At 41.0% G+C, this 17,691-nt stretch overlaps 1 protein-coding gene across 2 annotated transcripts in view; it reads left to right on the plus strand.

Annotated features, from left to right (window-relative positions):
• The first annotated feature begins 297 nt into the window (after positions 1-297).
• The window catches only part of TRUB1 (TruB pseudouridine synthase family member 1), a 29,888-nt gene continuing 12,494 nt past the window's right edge, over positions 298-17,691 (plus strand). Inside the window, exons 1-4 of one of the 2 annotated variants that reach the window (XM_064464226.1) lie at positions 352-490; positions 827-942; positions 2,228-2,320; positions 5,782-5,837. In XM_064464226.1, coding sequence (XP_064320296.1) covers positions 858-942; positions 2,228-2,320; positions 5,782-5,837 — 234 coding nt within the window. In that variant the 5' untranslated portion in view covers positions 352-490; positions 827-857. Of the gene's footprint in view, positions 491-826; positions 943-2,227; positions 2,321-5,781; positions 5,838-17,691 lie in introns of both variants that reach the window. The other variant, XM_064464225.1, reaches the window with a different exon arrangement.

Below are 17,691 nucleotides of genomic sequence, written 5' to 3' on the forward strand. Positions count from 1 at the left end.
CCGCTTGGCCAACCTCCCCGGCAGTGCCTGCAGTAAGCCCCGGTGCCTGGTGCAGCTACCTAAAGCCGCCCTGTTTGGCCCGAAGGGCCCCCCGCGGGAGGCGTCCCACGCGAGGCCCCCCGCCGGTCCCTCCGGCCCGGCCCTGCCGCTGGCTGCCGGGCTGTGAGCGGGAGCGCCCGGCTTTCCGCCCGCCGGCCTCGCCTCACGGCCCCCCGCCCTCCCTCACGGTCTCCCGCCCTCCCTCACGGTCTCCCCGCCGCTGCCCGCGGACTCCATTTCCCAGCGGCCCCCGGGAGGGCGGCGGCGCCGGGCCGGCGGCCGCTGCCGGCGGGGCCTGCCGGGAGCATGGCTGCCAGGGAGGCGGGCGGCGCCGTGGTCGGCAAGGCCGCCGATAAGCTCTTCTCTCTGAGCGGGCTGTTCGCGGTGTACAAGCCCAAGGGGCCCACCTCGGCCGGCGTGCTCAACCTCCTGAAGGAGAGGCTGCTGGCAGGTAGGCGGCCGGGGGCGGCGAGGCGCGGAATTCCCAAGCTGGGCCTGGAGGGCCGAGGCAGGGTTTGGTGGCGAAGCGAGGACGTGGTGGCAGGGAGGCAGGTGTGAGCAGGAGCAGGAGCAGGAGCAGGCCGGCCTGAGGAGAACGCCCATCCAGCCCTCGAGTGTTCTGGCCCGGCGTGGCCGTGGGATGGGCGCTGCGGTGGTGTGTGTGTTGGTTAGGATGCTGGAAACACAGCCCCTGTCAAGCCACTGCACCCTGTTTCTCAGCATTCAGAAAACTAAAGGAGAACTGGGGTTTGACTTTTTTTTTTTTTTTTTTTTTTTTTTGTGGTAGTTTGCAGCCATGGCGTGGCCCAGGTTGGGGAATGGAGCCGTTCCTGGATACGTTCTGGCTCGCTGCGTGGAGCTGCTGGGTCCCTGCAAGACTCAGTGTGTTGGTCACGCTGCACGGTGAGCTGTGAGGCCGTATTTGCCACTTGCTTATTTGGGGCAGGCATCTCTTACTGCCAAAGGTACAGGATGATGGGAGCCTTCGTTCTGAATGGGGGTGAGATTTGCCCCACAGAAAGCTCCAGTCCTGCAGTGCGCTATGCAGGGAATCCTGACTTGCTGGGAGAGCTGTTGAGCGTGGTCCCAGGGGCAGTGTGGTTCCATCTGCCAGAATGGGTGTCAGCAGCATCACTGAAGCACAGCAATGGCAGGGTGCTCTGCTTCAGTCCCACTGCCTATTGCCGTTAAAAACAAAATAAAAAAATCACCAAATGAGTGAAAACCATAGTGTTTCAAGGAGACTGAAAGTCCTGGGCACAGTCTGCAGAAACTGCATTTTCTGAATACAGGGAAGTCTGGATGTCAGATATTAGGGGGAAAAAAGTGTGGTCGTTGCAATGGTGTGAGGGACTATGGCTTAGGTTCTCTTTATAATGCATATGGGGACTTGGTCATCTAATCTGGGCTTTTGGGCACTTGCTGATGAAGTGAGAACATACTTTCAGACTGGTAAGTGTTTATTCAGGCTGATCTACTCTGTAGTGAACTGTAGCATAGGCACAGACTTTAGTTCAGCTTTGTATGGAAGAGATTTGGCCACACCGTGTCTGATTCCCTGATGTGAAAGGCGTAATGAAGAGATAATAGCAGTAGGTAAGGGAGCTTAGAGTGTTTGTCATATTTAATACTAATAAATAAGGGGTACTAGACTCTGCAAAACTCGTGGACTCATCAGCTGCATAGGAAGTATGGTGGATTGAGATGCTCTGACAGCTCAAAAGTGGCAGTGAGCAAGTTCAGTTCGTTGCAGTTTCCACAGGGCTGTGTACATGCGAATAAACATGATCCATTACGTGGAAGTAAATACAACAAGAATTGATCAGATTATTTGGCATAGAATTTGTATAATAGATTATTTCAGGGACTCATCTGCTAGAGCTTGTGTGCTTTGTTGATGAAACTTCACAGGTGAACTGTCTGCCAGGTTTTCTAGTAGTATTTTCTGAACATCCACTTGTAATGCTACATAAGACTTGATTAGAATCTAAGTGAAGATAGCTCATTAATTGTTTGAGGTTGGGAGTAGACCCAGAGGAATCATGGGTCTTATTCAGTACAGCAGTTTCTGCACTACTAATTCATACTTCAATTGATTTTTATCTCCTTTAGCAGTCTGGAATTGTGTGCTATTTTTCCTGTGATCTAAGGTTATTCTATAATGCTTCCTTTCAATTTCTATTTGCAGAAGCTGGTGTGCAAACAAATGGGAACAAAAGAAACCAAGTTTTGAAAATTGGACATGGTGGAACTTTGGACAGTGCAGCAGCAGGAGTTCTGGGTAATGAAAAATATAAATACAGTCATCAAAAGACTATTTTAGGAAACATTTTCATGCCTCCATGAAATCAGAGGCAGAGGAACAATTTGGGATACGCGTGGCAGGTTTTGCAGGAAAGACAAGTTACTGTGGAAGAGTGATCTGGGTTAAATTTCTCTGCATATACTTTTACATGCATAGAATGTGTTTCTTAACAGAAGGCTATATTCCCCTGCCTCCTAAACTCCTGAAATAACTTGTCGGCTATTACATGAAAATACAGGCTCTTATGTAATGAATTCTAAATTACCTCAGAAATTGATGGCTTTTTTTATTTAAGCTGGGGACTTATAGGCATCACAATTTTCCACAGTATTTGTTCTTAAACTAATGCTTTTCTGGGATTTTGAGTGAGCCTTTTGGGTTGTAATACTTGCCAAATGAAAGATGTAAAAGAGCAATTCATCTGCTGCTTTTTTTGAGGCTCAGCAAAGAAACAGTTTTCTCTTCCTGTCCTGTCTTGCTTCATAAAGAAGAGTCATGAAAGAAATTTTGTCTTTTAATTTTGATAGCAATCCATTTATCAAATTCCTTTGTTTCATTAAGGAACAGAATGCGTTGATTGCTGGTGTTGAAAACTCAGCTGTGTGTGAGGCCATCGGACTGGATTATTCCCATATCATACATTGCCACCAACAGTTTTGTTAACAAGTAATGTGCAAACTACAGCTTGCTTAAATCATAGCCTTGTAGCTCTACTTGGCAAGAAGCAATAACAGCAATACTTTTTTGGTGTTGAAATACAATAGGTACAACTGTGAGTATACACTGAAAGTAAAACCACCGAGTTTTGATATAATGACTTCTCTCGGGAAGAGCTGCTCAAGGGGATGTTGTTTGCCGAGACTGTTGCTGGTAGAGGCCTATAGGCTAGGAATTGTCTTTCTCTGTCACCTATGAATATTGCAAAATGTAACATTCTTGGGCTAGAAGTAAGCTTGCTTTGTTCCACTTTCCTGTACTGTGTGGCTGCTCACTGGAGAATACTGTGTGTATTGCTGTATTGCTGAAGCGGATGTTTTCCTTTTACGCAGATGTTCCCTTTGAGCATGCTACTGCTCATCGTGGGAAGTCAACAGCTTTGATCCATAGGAAGAGAAAAATCACTCTTGCTTCTTAATCGCTTCTCCTACAGTTCTCTGATATCCAGCAGTCTCCAAAGCCTGCTCCTGTGGCATGACAAAAAGTACTAGGGTTTGATGTGGTTGGTAAAGAGCGAGTAGAGCATCTTTCATTGCACTGCCATACAAAACACACAGAGAAAAATCGATGGTAGCTAGATTGGAAAGGACAAAACTGGAGAGGAGTGGGAAAGGGAATGTGCCCAGATTTCTTGTGGGTTTGAGTAAGATAATGAGGACAGAAACAAGTTATTCAGAAAATGTGTGCTGCTTTTTGGGACAGGGTGGTGGGGCAGAAAGCTTTCTTTCCACATGAACAGCAGCATAAAAGAAGTATTTATGTTCTGAAACCTCTATCCTTTCTTAACCTATACTGCTCTTTCCCAAATTTTATGTACTGCATATCTATAACTTTGTTCATGGGAATCAGTGGATACAGAGTCTTGCTTAGTGTGCCAAGTGTACTGCAAATAACTGGGTGATACTTTTCATTAGAAAATATACTTATGTATTTCTTTTCTTACTGACAGCAAATGTAGTTGAGGAAGGACCTTGGAGACAGGTCAGTGAGCTGTGGGGTGTGAGTGAAAGGCAGCTTAGAGACCAGGTGGCATGTGATGGCCCTGCACTGGTAGGAGCCTGGAGTCACTGCTTTCTGAGAGGGAAAATCTTCTGTCTGTCCCCGTCTGTGGCTTCCATTGTGTTTGGAAGGTGGTGGGAGCTATGACTCAACTTCTTTTATCTAAAATGTGAGACCTAATGATGATGATAAGAAGGAAGGAACTGTAGGTCAAGTCTTAGCAAATATCTTTTAATATCAGTCTAGGGCTCTGGTTCCAGTTTAGTGTTTCTTGCTGTACAGTGGGAATTGTAAATATTTGGCTTGTTTCTATATGGCAGTTCTGAATTATGCTTCCATAGTAGAAGAAAAGATGAAAAAGTATAAAAATTAGAAATTCAGTTAAACCTTGTTACGCTCTGTGTAGTCTGGTAGATTTAGTTTATGTCGCCTTTCAGTAATACACACGCTGATGATTAATGGGGAAGATTGTTAGTATTGTGTTCACAAAAGCATTCAATGTCTCTTTAAAATCATTCTATTGAATCTCTTGACACTATTCAGCAAATTTCAGCTCAGCAGTTATGTTGAAGTGTCAGTGATGTCATCACGTTGCAAGAAGACTGCTTGGTTATGAAGTTTTATCTGTGTGCTTATCTCTTTTTCTCAGTCTTGTTGCAGCTCATTCCTATCTGGCAAATATGACAGGAACAGGCTGAACTGAAGGTACACAAAAGCACAAGCATGAGGGCATATGTGATTAAAACCCCTCAGGAACAACAGGAGAAGTAGTCAGGAATAAGAAGCAATCTAATGAGTCTCAGAGTGTAAATATTGAGAAGCATTAGAGCACTAGTATTTGTTTCAGAAAAAAAAAGTTCATTGTCAGTTTGATGATTTTGGAACTGGCTCTTGGTTAACACAAAGCTGATTTCCTGCAAACTCCCTTAACTCTGTAGTTTTATTAAAATCAAGGACGTAAGCTGTTAATTTATTCCATGAGTTGCAGACAAAACTAATTTCCTTCTAAAATTTTCATTGTTTCTTTGGATTGCTGTATGTGGAGAAAATTGATAGGAAAGCATATTCCAGGAAAGCACCTTGTTGTAAAAAGCTTTCAAGTAAAATATAAAATAGAGCTCTTTTTCATTCTCTTTCTTTTACAAAAAGCTGACTGATTGCTGTTTTGCAGAACACTGGTTTAAGATTGAATAAACAGTAGTCTGTACATACACAGGAATAGGAAGGTTTGATTATAAAAGATTTCTGACAGAGGCAATTGGACCTTTGGATTATTTTATTTGCTTGCTGTAAGCCTGATAAACAATTTCATTATGCTGCCTTGGCTGTATTACTCTCAGTCACTATCAACCTTTAAAAGGGTTGTTTAGTTACAGTGAAGGCTAGATTCATTGTTAGTGAGCCATAGCCTTCATCAAACCAGAGATGTATTAATTGCACTATCCATTTCTTTGGTGATTAAAAGATAAATCTGGGGGTTGAATTAAAGCATTTTAACAATAGGTAAAGCTTATTTATCTTCTGCTTTAGACTTTTTACCTTTCAATAGTCCCATGTTTGAACATCAGAGATACTTTTGCATAAGCATTGACTCTCTTTACATGCTAACAGAGCATGAAAGGCTGTATTTCTGACTAGCATAATATTTAGTAGTGAATGGTGTTGAATAAGAGAACTGCAGAGCTGGTTTTGAAGTGACATTTCTCCTTCTGTCTTTGCAGTGGTTGGTATTGGAAAAGGAACAAAAATGCTGAGAACTATGTTGGCAGGTTCCAAGGTAAGGAAGGCTAAATGACTTGTATTAGTCAGGGGTTTTGTTTGTTTGTTTTATTTTTCTCTTCCAATGAAGAGCTGTATCAGCATACAAATATCTCAACCATCCTGCATATTTAGTTTAAATGTGTACCTCAGTTCCTTTTTGTATTTAGTCAGAAATTGGATATGAAAGACTCTTACATCCAGAATGTGTATTTTAAAAACTTTGTCTTGGTTTTTCTACAATATGTTAATAGAAACCAGATTCCTGTTTTACAGGAAGATTTCTGTACTATTTATTGTTTTCAACAAAAAAAAGAAGTGGGAAAACTGTAATGAAGATGGCACTGTAAATGATGTTTTTGGGATGTAACTCTGTATGATGGCTCAGTTTTTGGTCATTTTCCTTATGTGTAGATAACATAATTGCTATTTAGCTTGCAGTAACAGATGGTCTTTGTTTCTCTTCTCTCCTCTTAAATACCAAGAGGCCTTAAGAGGCACCTCTTGGAAGTAAGAGTGTTTTGCATTTGTGATGGTAGCTGTTGTTCCAGATTGCAGATCCTGCAAACAGGTGCTCTACAAATGCATGGATAGGCACATGTTAGAAGCCAAAGGTAACAAAAGCCCTGTGGTTACATGAGATAATCTAGACTGGAGCCTTGACAGATAGCAATCTTGTTCATTGCTGCTTTTGATAGTTGTACTATGTCTTTGGTGAGTGCACTCCAGATTGTAGGTGTTACATACGCAAACAAGTGCATCTGCTCCCAAGAATAATTTACCAGCGTTGAATCCATCCTTGCAAGTAAAAATATGTGGGTTTAGCCATTATTTTTAAATTAGAAGTTTAGGTAAGAATGGCAGATGCAGAAATCAATGAAGCCTTCCAGATTTCATCTTATACTCAGGGCAAGTCGATAGTGGGCTCAGCATATTGATAGCATTTCTAATGCATTTTATTCTGCTGTTTATCCCATTCTTTTCTGGTGTGAACACTTGAGCTCTTTGCAGGTGGTGAACTGATAACTTGAGGTAGAATTTGATTGACAAGCTTCAGTTCAACTCAAAGGAAAATAATTTGACAGATGAGAATACAAGCAGGTTAAAAAGACACAGCTGTAGAGTCCGATCCAAAACCTACTGTAGTCAGTGTCAGTCTCTGCACTGGCTGTAAAGGGTTTGCATTTGGTTTATAGGACTAGATTTCAGAGGCATCTGCATTTTGAAACAGGCAGTAAGCAGCTGGAGCTGGATTTACAGTGGAAGTGTAAGCAGTTAGCAAGAACTTTTAAGTTAAAAAAACCCCGGCATTGAGATACTTCAGCTAAATTAAGTCATCATAGCTAAATGTGTTAAAATTATTGATTTTAAAAAATGTAAAGCAATTGAAGTATCTCTTAAGCTTATATTCACAGTGGAAACAGCTGTGATGGATGAAGTAGTTTCAATCTTTTTCACAGAAGAGAGTATGCATAAGCTCCTTGTTGACTTCACCGTGAAGTCCTGTAGCCAGTAGGACTGTTATCTAGCCAATGTTGTGCCCAGGTAGCTCAAGAAGGCTTATAGCTGCTGCTGAGGGACAAGGCAGGGGAATGCAGAGGAGAAATGGGCAGTGGGGGCAGTCTGGTAAGCTACCCCAGCTGGACCCATCAGCTGTCCCCGGGCCTTAGATTGGTGCTGTGAGCACATGATTCGATAAGGCAAGCAAAGTCACGTTCTGACAGTAGATCAGGTCTTCCACTGCAACTACTTGTGCATTCTGACGTGGTGAAGTGCGTGAGGTTGCTAACGTCCATGCCAGGTGGCATGGTGGTCGTGAGCCTTCATTTGGAGCTTGTCTCTGCTTTCCTATTTTCTATTTATACTTCAATAAATTAGGCACGCAATTACTTGAGAGGCTTAAGGAAGCTGAAGGATCTCCCACAGATATCTGCCTATTTGTTTTTTTGACCACAGTGACAACAAAGGTTCATAATGTAGTGAAAGATCTGATACAGATAAATCCATGGCTGTCTAAATAGGTTTGCATCCAATGCCACGTGCTAGGAGTTTATACTCTTATTTTGTTGTTTTTACCATTGTGAATGGTAAAGTGTTTGTTGAAGTGTGATGTTTTTCTCTTGTTCCTTCTTTTACTGTAAAGATTCAGATGAACTGCCTGAGCCTCTCTGGTTGGGATTTGCTGTTTGATTGTAGGAATATATCTTGTAAAGAAATAGTTCAGTCTATCATCGCTGGCAGCAGAGCTATACTGAGTGGCCAAAACGTATGTTACTGCAGTAAACTCCATATGGTGGCTCTGCCAGAGATTGGACTAGCTCTGATTTTTTCCCAAACATCGTGTGAAACTTCCCTGACTCTTTGTGGCAGCTCTGAACATTATCACTCAATTTGCAACTCATACACATTACACTGACGGAGTGTTACTCTTTCGGTGTAAATCTCCTCTCCGTTGGTTTGACCTCCTTATGAATGAACTAAAAACAAATAAAAATGTGCAGCCAAGGGCAATACCTACTTAGTGTTCCAGATTTCTCATTGAGTTCGTAATATTTATCCAGAAATAAAAATATGTGCAAGCTGGCTTAGGTTTTGTTTGTTTGCTCTATTTTGTTTCAAATGATCCAAGTGAGGGGGGGAAGCTGAATCCTCTTGGATCTGGAATTTAAATACTGGGCATTTAATATATGTTCCATAGGAGAGTCACTTTGCCTTCTGCTGTTCTAGGACTTGGACTTGGTCTTGTTTGGACTTTTTTCACTGCATTATTTTGAGAGAAATTGTTTTATCGTGTTTGCAAAATAAAGATAGTAGAATGAGAAAATATTTCCTGCTTCACCAGTAACATTAATACAATGGGGGGGGCCAATTTTTATTATGGTAGGTTGTTGCTGAAGGAGTCCTCTTATGGTGACTTGTCTGTTTCAAACACCATGTGGAGGTGATCTTTTAGGGGGGAAATGCTAGCTAGCAGCACAGTTTCCAAAGTGGTAATCCTGTTTTAAAACTTCTCATCTACAAGAATGTGCTGTTACATAGAAGCAGTGGGGGAAATGATCAGGGACTCATCAGAGAAGAAAAAAGGGAAGAACAATAATCAATGAAATTCATTATTCAAATACTTCCTGTTGGGAGATGTTTTCTAACACACACAGACTTTATTTTTAGGTGGGATAAAACAGGATAACTGAAATTTTGAGACTTCAGTTCCATGTTTAATTTGCATATTTTTCAGTGAAATAACATCTGGATTCACCCTAAGAGAGTTTGAGTCATACTAGTGTGAATGAAGCTAGAACTTCTCTATCCATCAAACTGTGCTTGAAATTGTTGCCTCTTGATGAGCAGAAAGCATGGGCATATTGTTTTTATCTGAGGATTGAACTTCTTGTCATGGTCCACCTATAATCCGAAACCCCAAGTGCTCAGTGGGATGAGGGGAGTTGCCTGAGTACTTTGTGCTGGTTGCACAAGGCTCCACAGGGACTGGTTGAAATAGAAAATTTAATCTCAGAAGTTGTGGCTTCTCTGGAGTGAAACACCATCCAAAAAAAACCCCCAAACAACCAAACAATGAATAGAGTAAAACCCATACTCTAAAAGATCATAAGGCCTTGAAAAAGAGATTATGGGCAGAATGAAGACACATCAGCGGCCTGATCTGCGGCAACTTCTATTTATTATAATTGGAAAAATTTGTGTTTTTACAAATCATGGATGGAAAATGAGTGCTAGGTCAGTGACCAGGTCTCAAAACTTGCCAGTTGCACTTATATCTTATGAGAGGGCTTTCTTGGGCAGGAATTGGTTCAAATCACATAGAGAATTTCTGAGAGACATGTAAGTTACTTCTTGCTTTGTAATTCCGGGATTGGAGTTTGTATATTGCAAAATTGTTTCCCTAGAGGGCTGACACCAGATGCCGCGGAAGAAAGTGTCCATAAAGAAGGTTGTTTCTTTACCTCCTGTGATTATCTTACTGTCCTAAAAATTAGTCTTTAATTTGTATCCCTTGGCTTCTCAAACACAAAGGTTGTTAGCTTTCTCCCTGAATTCATTTTTTTAAAAATTAAGTCCTTAGTTTCCATCTTTTGGCAATGAGTTCAATGAATTAATAATACATTAAAAAGCATGCCTAGTAGTTCTATAAGGAGCAGAACTAATGAAGCCTTTTCTTGTGACTTTGTTTACAGCTCGTTAGACACCCAAGCCCCACAGGTACTCTTTGGTATCCAGTAATACAGTGAGGCTCCCTCTGGAGCCTTTTTCTTAGTGGAAGCTGTAATAGATTTATTTCTTCTATCTGTCTGTTTTCAGGAGGCTTATAAGAACTCAGCATCTCTGAGACCTCTATTCTTCTGCCAGCATTTGTGTGTTTGCACATTAACATGCACACCAGGATGGTGTAAGCACTGTATCTTTGGAAATCCTAATTTTCTTTTTAAAGAGCCTCACTGTGGTTTGGTTTTTTGGGGTTTTTCTTTGTTTTTTTTTTTTTTTCTTAAATATATTTTCAAAAGCATTTTGTGCTCCAGTTCCTATATTTGACTTATGAGTGCAAGAAAATTGAGTTGACTTCCCATTTGAAGGATCCTCTTGGTGGTGTGTGCTCTTAATTTTAATCTCAAAAATTTCTTTACAGTATCACGAGCTGAGCTCTTTGCTTCATCTTGCTTTCTTTTAGAGCTAGTAAAACCAAAACTACTTAGTCATACAGTGCATAGTGTTGTGTTCTGGGGTTTGTTTTTTTTTAATACTCTGATAATTTTAAAGTTCTCTTGGAAGGGCAATATTTGTGGGTAGTGGTAATACTTCTTATTAGACTAATTGGTATAGTATGGAAAACTAGGCATTTGGATATGCAGTCACTTTCTCGGGTCTAAAATAGAAGCCATGAATTTTAAAACTAAGTGTATTTCAGATTTGTTTAGAGTTTAGTGCAGTTAAGTATCTCTTAGACCATTTCTGAAAGAAAAAGTGGTTAATGCTTGTGAGTGCAGTATACCAACAATTCTGGGTGGGCAAGCAGTTATATAAGACCCCAAGACTGTTCCACACAGATGGGCTACATTTCATTACCTGCTTTAATTACATAGAGTAAGAAAACAATTTATCCCCTATGTGAGGTAGCAAGGTTTTGTTCACAACCGATCAGCCAAGCTTCCAGTCACAAGGCAAGGGGGGCTGTTACTGCTTGCTTGATGATTTTTCAGATCCCATTTGCTTGTGTTCACGCGTGGTTTCAGTTGGGTTTTTCTTCCAAACTGCAGTATTAACATATCCGACTCTCTACATTTGTCTTGGAGGAATCCAAGTAAAAGTGGTTTGTTTGCTCTTTAGCTCTTTCCCTAGGAAATTTTTTCATCTGCAACACCTTCTCATTTTTCACTCTCTGGTTTGTGCTCTTTTACGTTCTCACAGCTCTTTGGTTATGGTATCCCATCCACAATATCCAAGGGTCTGACTGAGTTTCTGTTTGTGTTGAGATGGGAGAGGTAACAAAAAAAAGAGTGCAGTATGTGACCTGCTCATTTAAGCAAAATGGATTGTAGCTACACAAAATGTCATTACTTTGCCTCTGTTCAAGCCCAAAGAAATTATTGTTTCCTTACAAGGGAAGTAGGAGAGCAAAGAAGGAGATGATAAGGTTATCTCCTAGGGGAAAGAGAGAGCCTGGTAGATTATACATTGTGGCATGTGAAGGGGTTAGTGTGAGGGAACATTATAGTGTACCATAAATCCAATATCTCTATTGAGCCCATGTTTTTTTTTTCTGAACCCAGTGGAGTTATGAATTTTAGTTCCCAGGCTTGTTTTGAAAGGTATTTTATAGTTTTCCCTTGAGGAACAGGACTGGCAGATCGGAGATGGAGTGATTGTTTTATGAGAGATGTTAACCCACGGGCAGATGGATGTGTTTCAGCCCTTGTAGACTGGCTAGGTGAATTCTTCCTGACATGTAGTGGTTGCTTGATTTCACCCATTTATTTACTATTTTTTGTGTTAGATGAAGTATATTACATTCCTGAAATATAGGTATAGGACAGAGAAGTCTTGACATTTCTGTTACATGGTGTTTGTTACAGTATTGTGCAAACATCCAAGGAATAATGTTGGAAAGGAAAAATACATAATTACTTGTGTATTTGCACAATAAAGCGCAAAGGTGTTGTGTCTATTAATAAAACTTGCCCCACTTATGTCTGTAGTCTGCAACAGCTATATCCAAGTACTGCTATAATAGTTTGCCTTTTTTTTTAACCACCACTGACACCTGAGAAAATTTTTGCAGAACCAGAACTTTCTGTTGTAATTCCACAACCTCTTTCCGGAGCAGAGGAGATTAGTTCAGAAACCCATTGCTGTTTATGCAAACTTAGCATTGGTTTCTGTCTTGTGTGTATTATTTTACATTACTGAAAATGAACTTCCTGTTCCCTGAATGCCTCAAGTTATTAACCAGAGATCAGCGTCAGTTTGTGAAAGTATGGTTGTCTTCCTTATTTTGCCAAAAGGAAAATGCTGATATAAAAGGAAGGCTGGGAGAATGCATGAATGATGTTGGGTTTAATGTTTTTTGAGAAGGTGTAAAGGGTGCTACCAAAACTTGAAATGGTGTCTGTACAAAACATGATGTACTGAGAGAATGTTAAGCCTGCACAGTGGAGGATGCAAGAATCAGGAAGGGCTGAAGTGTTAGCTGGATAAAATGGTCTTAAATATGCCCCTTACATGTTACACACAGTTAAGATCTGTAATTACCTGACTGTAAAACACCTGATTCGTTTCTAACCTGCTTTTTTGGTAACAAGTTGTAAGAAGAGGCTGATTGGAATATCTACTTTTTCATGCCTTGCCTAGTATCCCCAGAACAAAGTTGTAGAAGAATCTGTTAAATAGTGTAGGTAGACACTTTCCTGCAGTGGTACCATTAGTAAGGTGGCTTAACATGCTGTGTATTGCTTGAGACTCTTTTATGCTCACTCCAGAGGCCTAAACTATTAATAGTTCAGCTTCATGCTCTATTAATATTCACATTTTTTTTGAACTGTTGAAAATCTTGAGACTGCACCTATTGTGCTGCAGAAACCTCTTTCCTCCAAAAATGCAGAATATGTTAAGAGCATGCTCTAGTGTGATTTTTTTTTTCTGTTCTTCCATTCACAAGGTCAGTGTCGCCTTCTTTCCTGTTGACCGTTCTATAATTGTGTACATATCTGTGCTACAGGTACAGTCTTGCTTGCATTCATTAAAAAAAAAATCAAGACTGCAACACGGCAAGGCTTTTTTCTCTTAATAAAAATCACATTAAAAAAAAGATGTTAACAGATATAAACTAGCCATTCTGCATTGTTTTCTATAGTGTTCCTTTCTAGTAATTTGGAGAAGCTCTTAGCACTGCCTTTTAGAATTTACTGCATCTTGGCCTTAGCAGCGTCTTTGACTTCACCTAAAGGCTTTCATGCATTCAGTTTTATCTGTGAATTTGTATGTACCTATGAAGTGTTACCCCTCTGGAAGGACCGTCTTCTATTTCTGGGCAGAGAATTGCAGATTTCCTTAAAACTCTGTTTCTTAGATAGAAGCTGAAGGTCAACTTTGTTCATTTTCTCTAATCTGTGGCGGAGGTGCTAGAAGGCAGAATGTGTAAACAGGTAAAGAACAGGTATTGAAGCTGAAGATTAAATTTAAGAGCCAATCTGAGGCATTTTGGTGAGCGTGGTAGGTTTCCACAGAGAGCAAGTGTCAGAAAGGTTTGCATAGAGAGACTGTGGGTTACAAACAGCCACTTTTGCACCTTTGCCTGCCTTCTGTCTTGGATGTTGTAAGCTCGTATTGTGTTTATAAGCAATGTGTGGCCATGGTGCTGTCTCAGGTGACCTAGTATTCCTGTTACTGTTGGGATTGTTCCCCCTCCTGCCCCCTTTCTCACCCTCCCTCTAACACCAAAATTTAAACTTGCTGCGGTTTTTAGCTATCACGTTAAAGCTTCTCTGAATTCCATATAAAGTATCTTCTGTGGGTTCCCTATTACAGGTGGTTCTAGTCTTCCACATTGAAAATCTAGTCAGCCCGTATGCTTGACCTTTTTAAATAAGCTGACATAAGAGGTCAGAAAATCCTGTTAGACCAAGAGTAAAGATCAGATAGTTCTTCAGCAATGACAGTACAATTACAGCATCTAGCAGTAAATAAAATTTAGTGCAGGCTTAGCACAAAGTCAGCTTTTTCTTTTAGGAGAAAATAAAGAGTTAGAGAAGTTGTAATGTTTTTGTATGTTAAGAGGACATGTTTGGTGTTTGATAATTCTGAATTTGCTCTGTCGTGAAATATGGAACTCCTCCCTTGTCCTGCAGTCTTTATTTTGCCTCTGTGCAACCTGCTTTTAAGAGATTAGGGCTCTGTGTTTTTAATATATTGGAATCTGCTTACTGAGAGTGCTTTGTTTTCAAAAATAATTGAAACTATGGCAACCCTCACTTTTTTCCCCAGCTTATTTGTCTACCTCCTGTACTCCTCTGGTTTGGTGGATGATTAGCATACTGGAAACCACTGTTAGCTGCTAACGTTATACAAACAGCAAATATAAGTTATGTAAATATTAAATCCAGAGCTCCTTAGTTGTGCTTTAGAGATCATCAAACACAAACTGAATGCCACTGTAAAACTGAGAGTTTAAGGCCCCTTCACTATCTCAGTGGCTTAAGCCAGCAAAACTGTAAGTGTTCGCACCAAGTGAGCAGACTGAACGGGTCAGGCACAGGAGCGCTAATTCTGATCAGTTCTTGCCTGCTGTGTGCTCGCTCTGGTTTCGTCAGGTTCTCTAGAGCACTTGGTTGTTTTTGTTTGTTTTGTTTTATGTTCTCTCAAACTTGTCAGCCACACACAGGCATCGGTTTACCTGTATTGACTTTCTGTTTCTACTGAATATGGCTTCTATTTCCCAGCTTTCAGTCTCTTGCACAAGGGACTGTAGCCTTTATTTATTTATTTTCCTTTTACACTTCTGTGTTCAGTTGCTGCTCTGATTAGAAAATGGGTCATCCTTGGATGAACTCTTATGACCTGCCTCTTCCAGAGGGCTTGCTTGCCTGGGAAATTCTTGCAGTGGGAGCCATCTTAAAATCTTCCTGACAGCTACTAGTGACCTTATTTCATAATTACTTGTGTTTCTGTCTAGCTCTTCCAAAGTGTTGCTTCTCTGTTTGAAAAAGCTTTTAAAGCATGTTATAATTTAAGATTTCAAGTCTCTGGCTTCTTTCCAAATAAAACTTCGATATATTAACAGTTAAAACTGAGAAGCTCTGTTCCATGGTCTGTCTGGCATTTGCACTGATAAGTGGGGCAGACATGCCTGGCAGTCAGCCCAGGGCCTTCAGCCTTCAGGAGCCCGCCCCGGGTGGGTTGTACAGCTAGTAACTATGCTGGCTGTACAACCCCTCTAACAGGAGGGGATTCTTCTCCCTTCTCTTCTCCCTCTTTTCACAGTTAATATGTGTAGTGATAAAGTCTTGCCTTTATCTTTTTATGGATAAACTTTCCCTTTCTCTGAAATTGGACATGAAATGAAAAAGCCAAGTGACAGCTATTCTCTTACTAAAACATTATTGTAAACATTATATCGTGTGTTGTTTGTGAGAATTTTGACTGTGCCCTGTGGTTGTGAGTCTCAAACCAAATTCCTCTTCCAAAGATTTATTAGAGGGTTTGTAATGTGTTTCTTAGGGGTTCCCATCATCTGTTCTTTCTCCAGCCCTGGCGTTTATGGTGTGTTTCTTTCTAGTCATGGGTATGTTAGTAAATATATGGCTGCTGGGGCACTTTCCTGCCTTTCTGGTCTTGTTGAGGTAACATCCATTGTGCCCCCCAGCCTGTGTGACAGAGTTCTCACATTACATCATCATTGACAGAGTGCAGCAGTTTGTCACTGTAAAGCATCTTATGGCTCTCTCCTCACTAGTGTGAATGAAAGAGTTGCTTACACTTGAGGGCTTCTGATCACTTTGCTGGCTTTTGTTTCAGGTGCTGTAACATCAAGAAAATGGTTTTCTGGACAGCTGAGAAATGTATCCATTCCCTAATGCGGGACAGTTTTGGGAAGGTCTATATGCCCTCAGGGTTGTTGTACTCTTGTACAGTTGTGAGGCTTTGCTTAGGGACCATGCAGAAGGCCATCAGAAGTTGGAATGCTGCATGATGTTGCAGTGCTTGCAAGTTGTGACTGGGAATGCTTGATCTGCGCTTTTAATGTGCTACACTTGCGTGCTGTGGAATCCAACAGGGAAGCTGAGATGCTGCTTTTAATCTTTAAATGGTTTGGATCCTGGTCTCTTGAGATGAGCAGGAGCAAGGTCCATAGGGACTATTGACTGGCAGTGTTTCTGACGAGCTGCCAATATAGGGACGTTTCCTGTCACAGTCTGCGCTTGCTAGGCTTTTTCACTGCCTGCAACACCTACTACCTTGCTTTTTTTGTTTCAGGTTGAGTGGGTTGAAGGCAGCGTAGTTGTGAGCAGTTGGCGTCTGTGTTCCTGCAGTGATCTGTAATTTAAAAGTACAGGAAGAATGCCCCTAGATGTATTTTATAAAACTCGAAGAAATAAATGATTGCCCACACAGGTGAGAAGGTCATCAAAGACTTATTAAATGACTCAGAATCCATTGGGTGCTTCTGAGGGCAGTATGAGTTAGAGTCTAAAGAGAGTTAATGCTGAATTTTGACACAAAATAAGGGGAACAAGAGCTTAAGTCTGGACTCTCATGTTATCTTCTACAAGCTCCAGGTCCTGCACACTAACAAAGGGGGAGTAAACCCTATTAAGTGGCTAGTAAAAATTATGATGTATAATTGTAGATACCCCAGGGCACTCCAGAGACTGATCATAAACCAAGTGTAATTCTTAATTTCCTGACCTGTTATCGCCTTCTTTGTGGATTATTGCATTGCTGGCTTGAGTCTTCTGTGACTCTTTAAAGGCTCCTGTAAGGAATGGGAATTTGTGACTAATTTTTAAGGACATTCTTTTTACAAATTGGATGGCTTTTTGCCCTTCTTGCAGAAATTAAAGGGGAAGTCAAACACTGAGATTTGGATTGTATTGTTCATCATCAACATATTATGCTATCTCTCTGTTGCTGGGAGGTCAAATATTTCATGTTACTGTAACAGGCAGCCTAAAGCAAGATGGCCAAAACCAGAATTAAGAGGAAGAAAGTAGTATCAGTTTTTTGATTTGGAAACACCTGAAGATGGTGTGTAAGGTTGCAAATTTCAGATTAGAGTTTTACTGAACTGCTAAGATCATTCATCATGCTGGTGATGCCATGAAAAGCCAAAATCAGGACTCAATAGTCTCAACAACTATTAAGCAGATATTCTGTATTGAAGTGCTGGACACACAGAGGATCACGCCTAATGTGCATCCCGCAAGTCATGATGGACAAAGCTTATATTGCTCAGTTATATACATATGCATTAGATTTCCTGGCATTAATTACAATACTTGCACCTTAATTACCCATGTGTTTTAAGTCCCTTCTTCCACATATGGTCATGAGTTGACCAATCACGTATAAACTTGTCACAATGTATTGCAAGGGGTGTTGGTTTCAACTGGTGTTCTCTTATCTAGATGGAGATAGTTCTTTTTGTCTTGGTTTCAACTGGCTCCTGCTGCTAGGTTGTTTGCATCCCTCCAGGACGTTCCCCATCAGGGTTGCAAAGATGATGTCCTTGAGTGCCTTCTTGCCTGAGACCCTTTAAAACAGTGACAGTCGTGAGGCTATTGTGTGTTTGTCCTGGACGCTATTGTGTGTTTGTCCTGGACGCTGCTGAGTGGAACCTTGGGGATCATGAGGTGGTTTCCAGACAG

Source organism: Phalacrocorax carbo, chromosome 12 (genome assembly GCF_963921805.1).
Source record: "Phalacrocorax carbo chromosome 12, bPhaCar2.1, whole genome shotgun sequence".
NCBI lineage: Eukaryota > Metazoa > Chordata > Aves > Suliformes > Phalacrocoracidae > Phalacrocorax > Phalacrocorax carbo.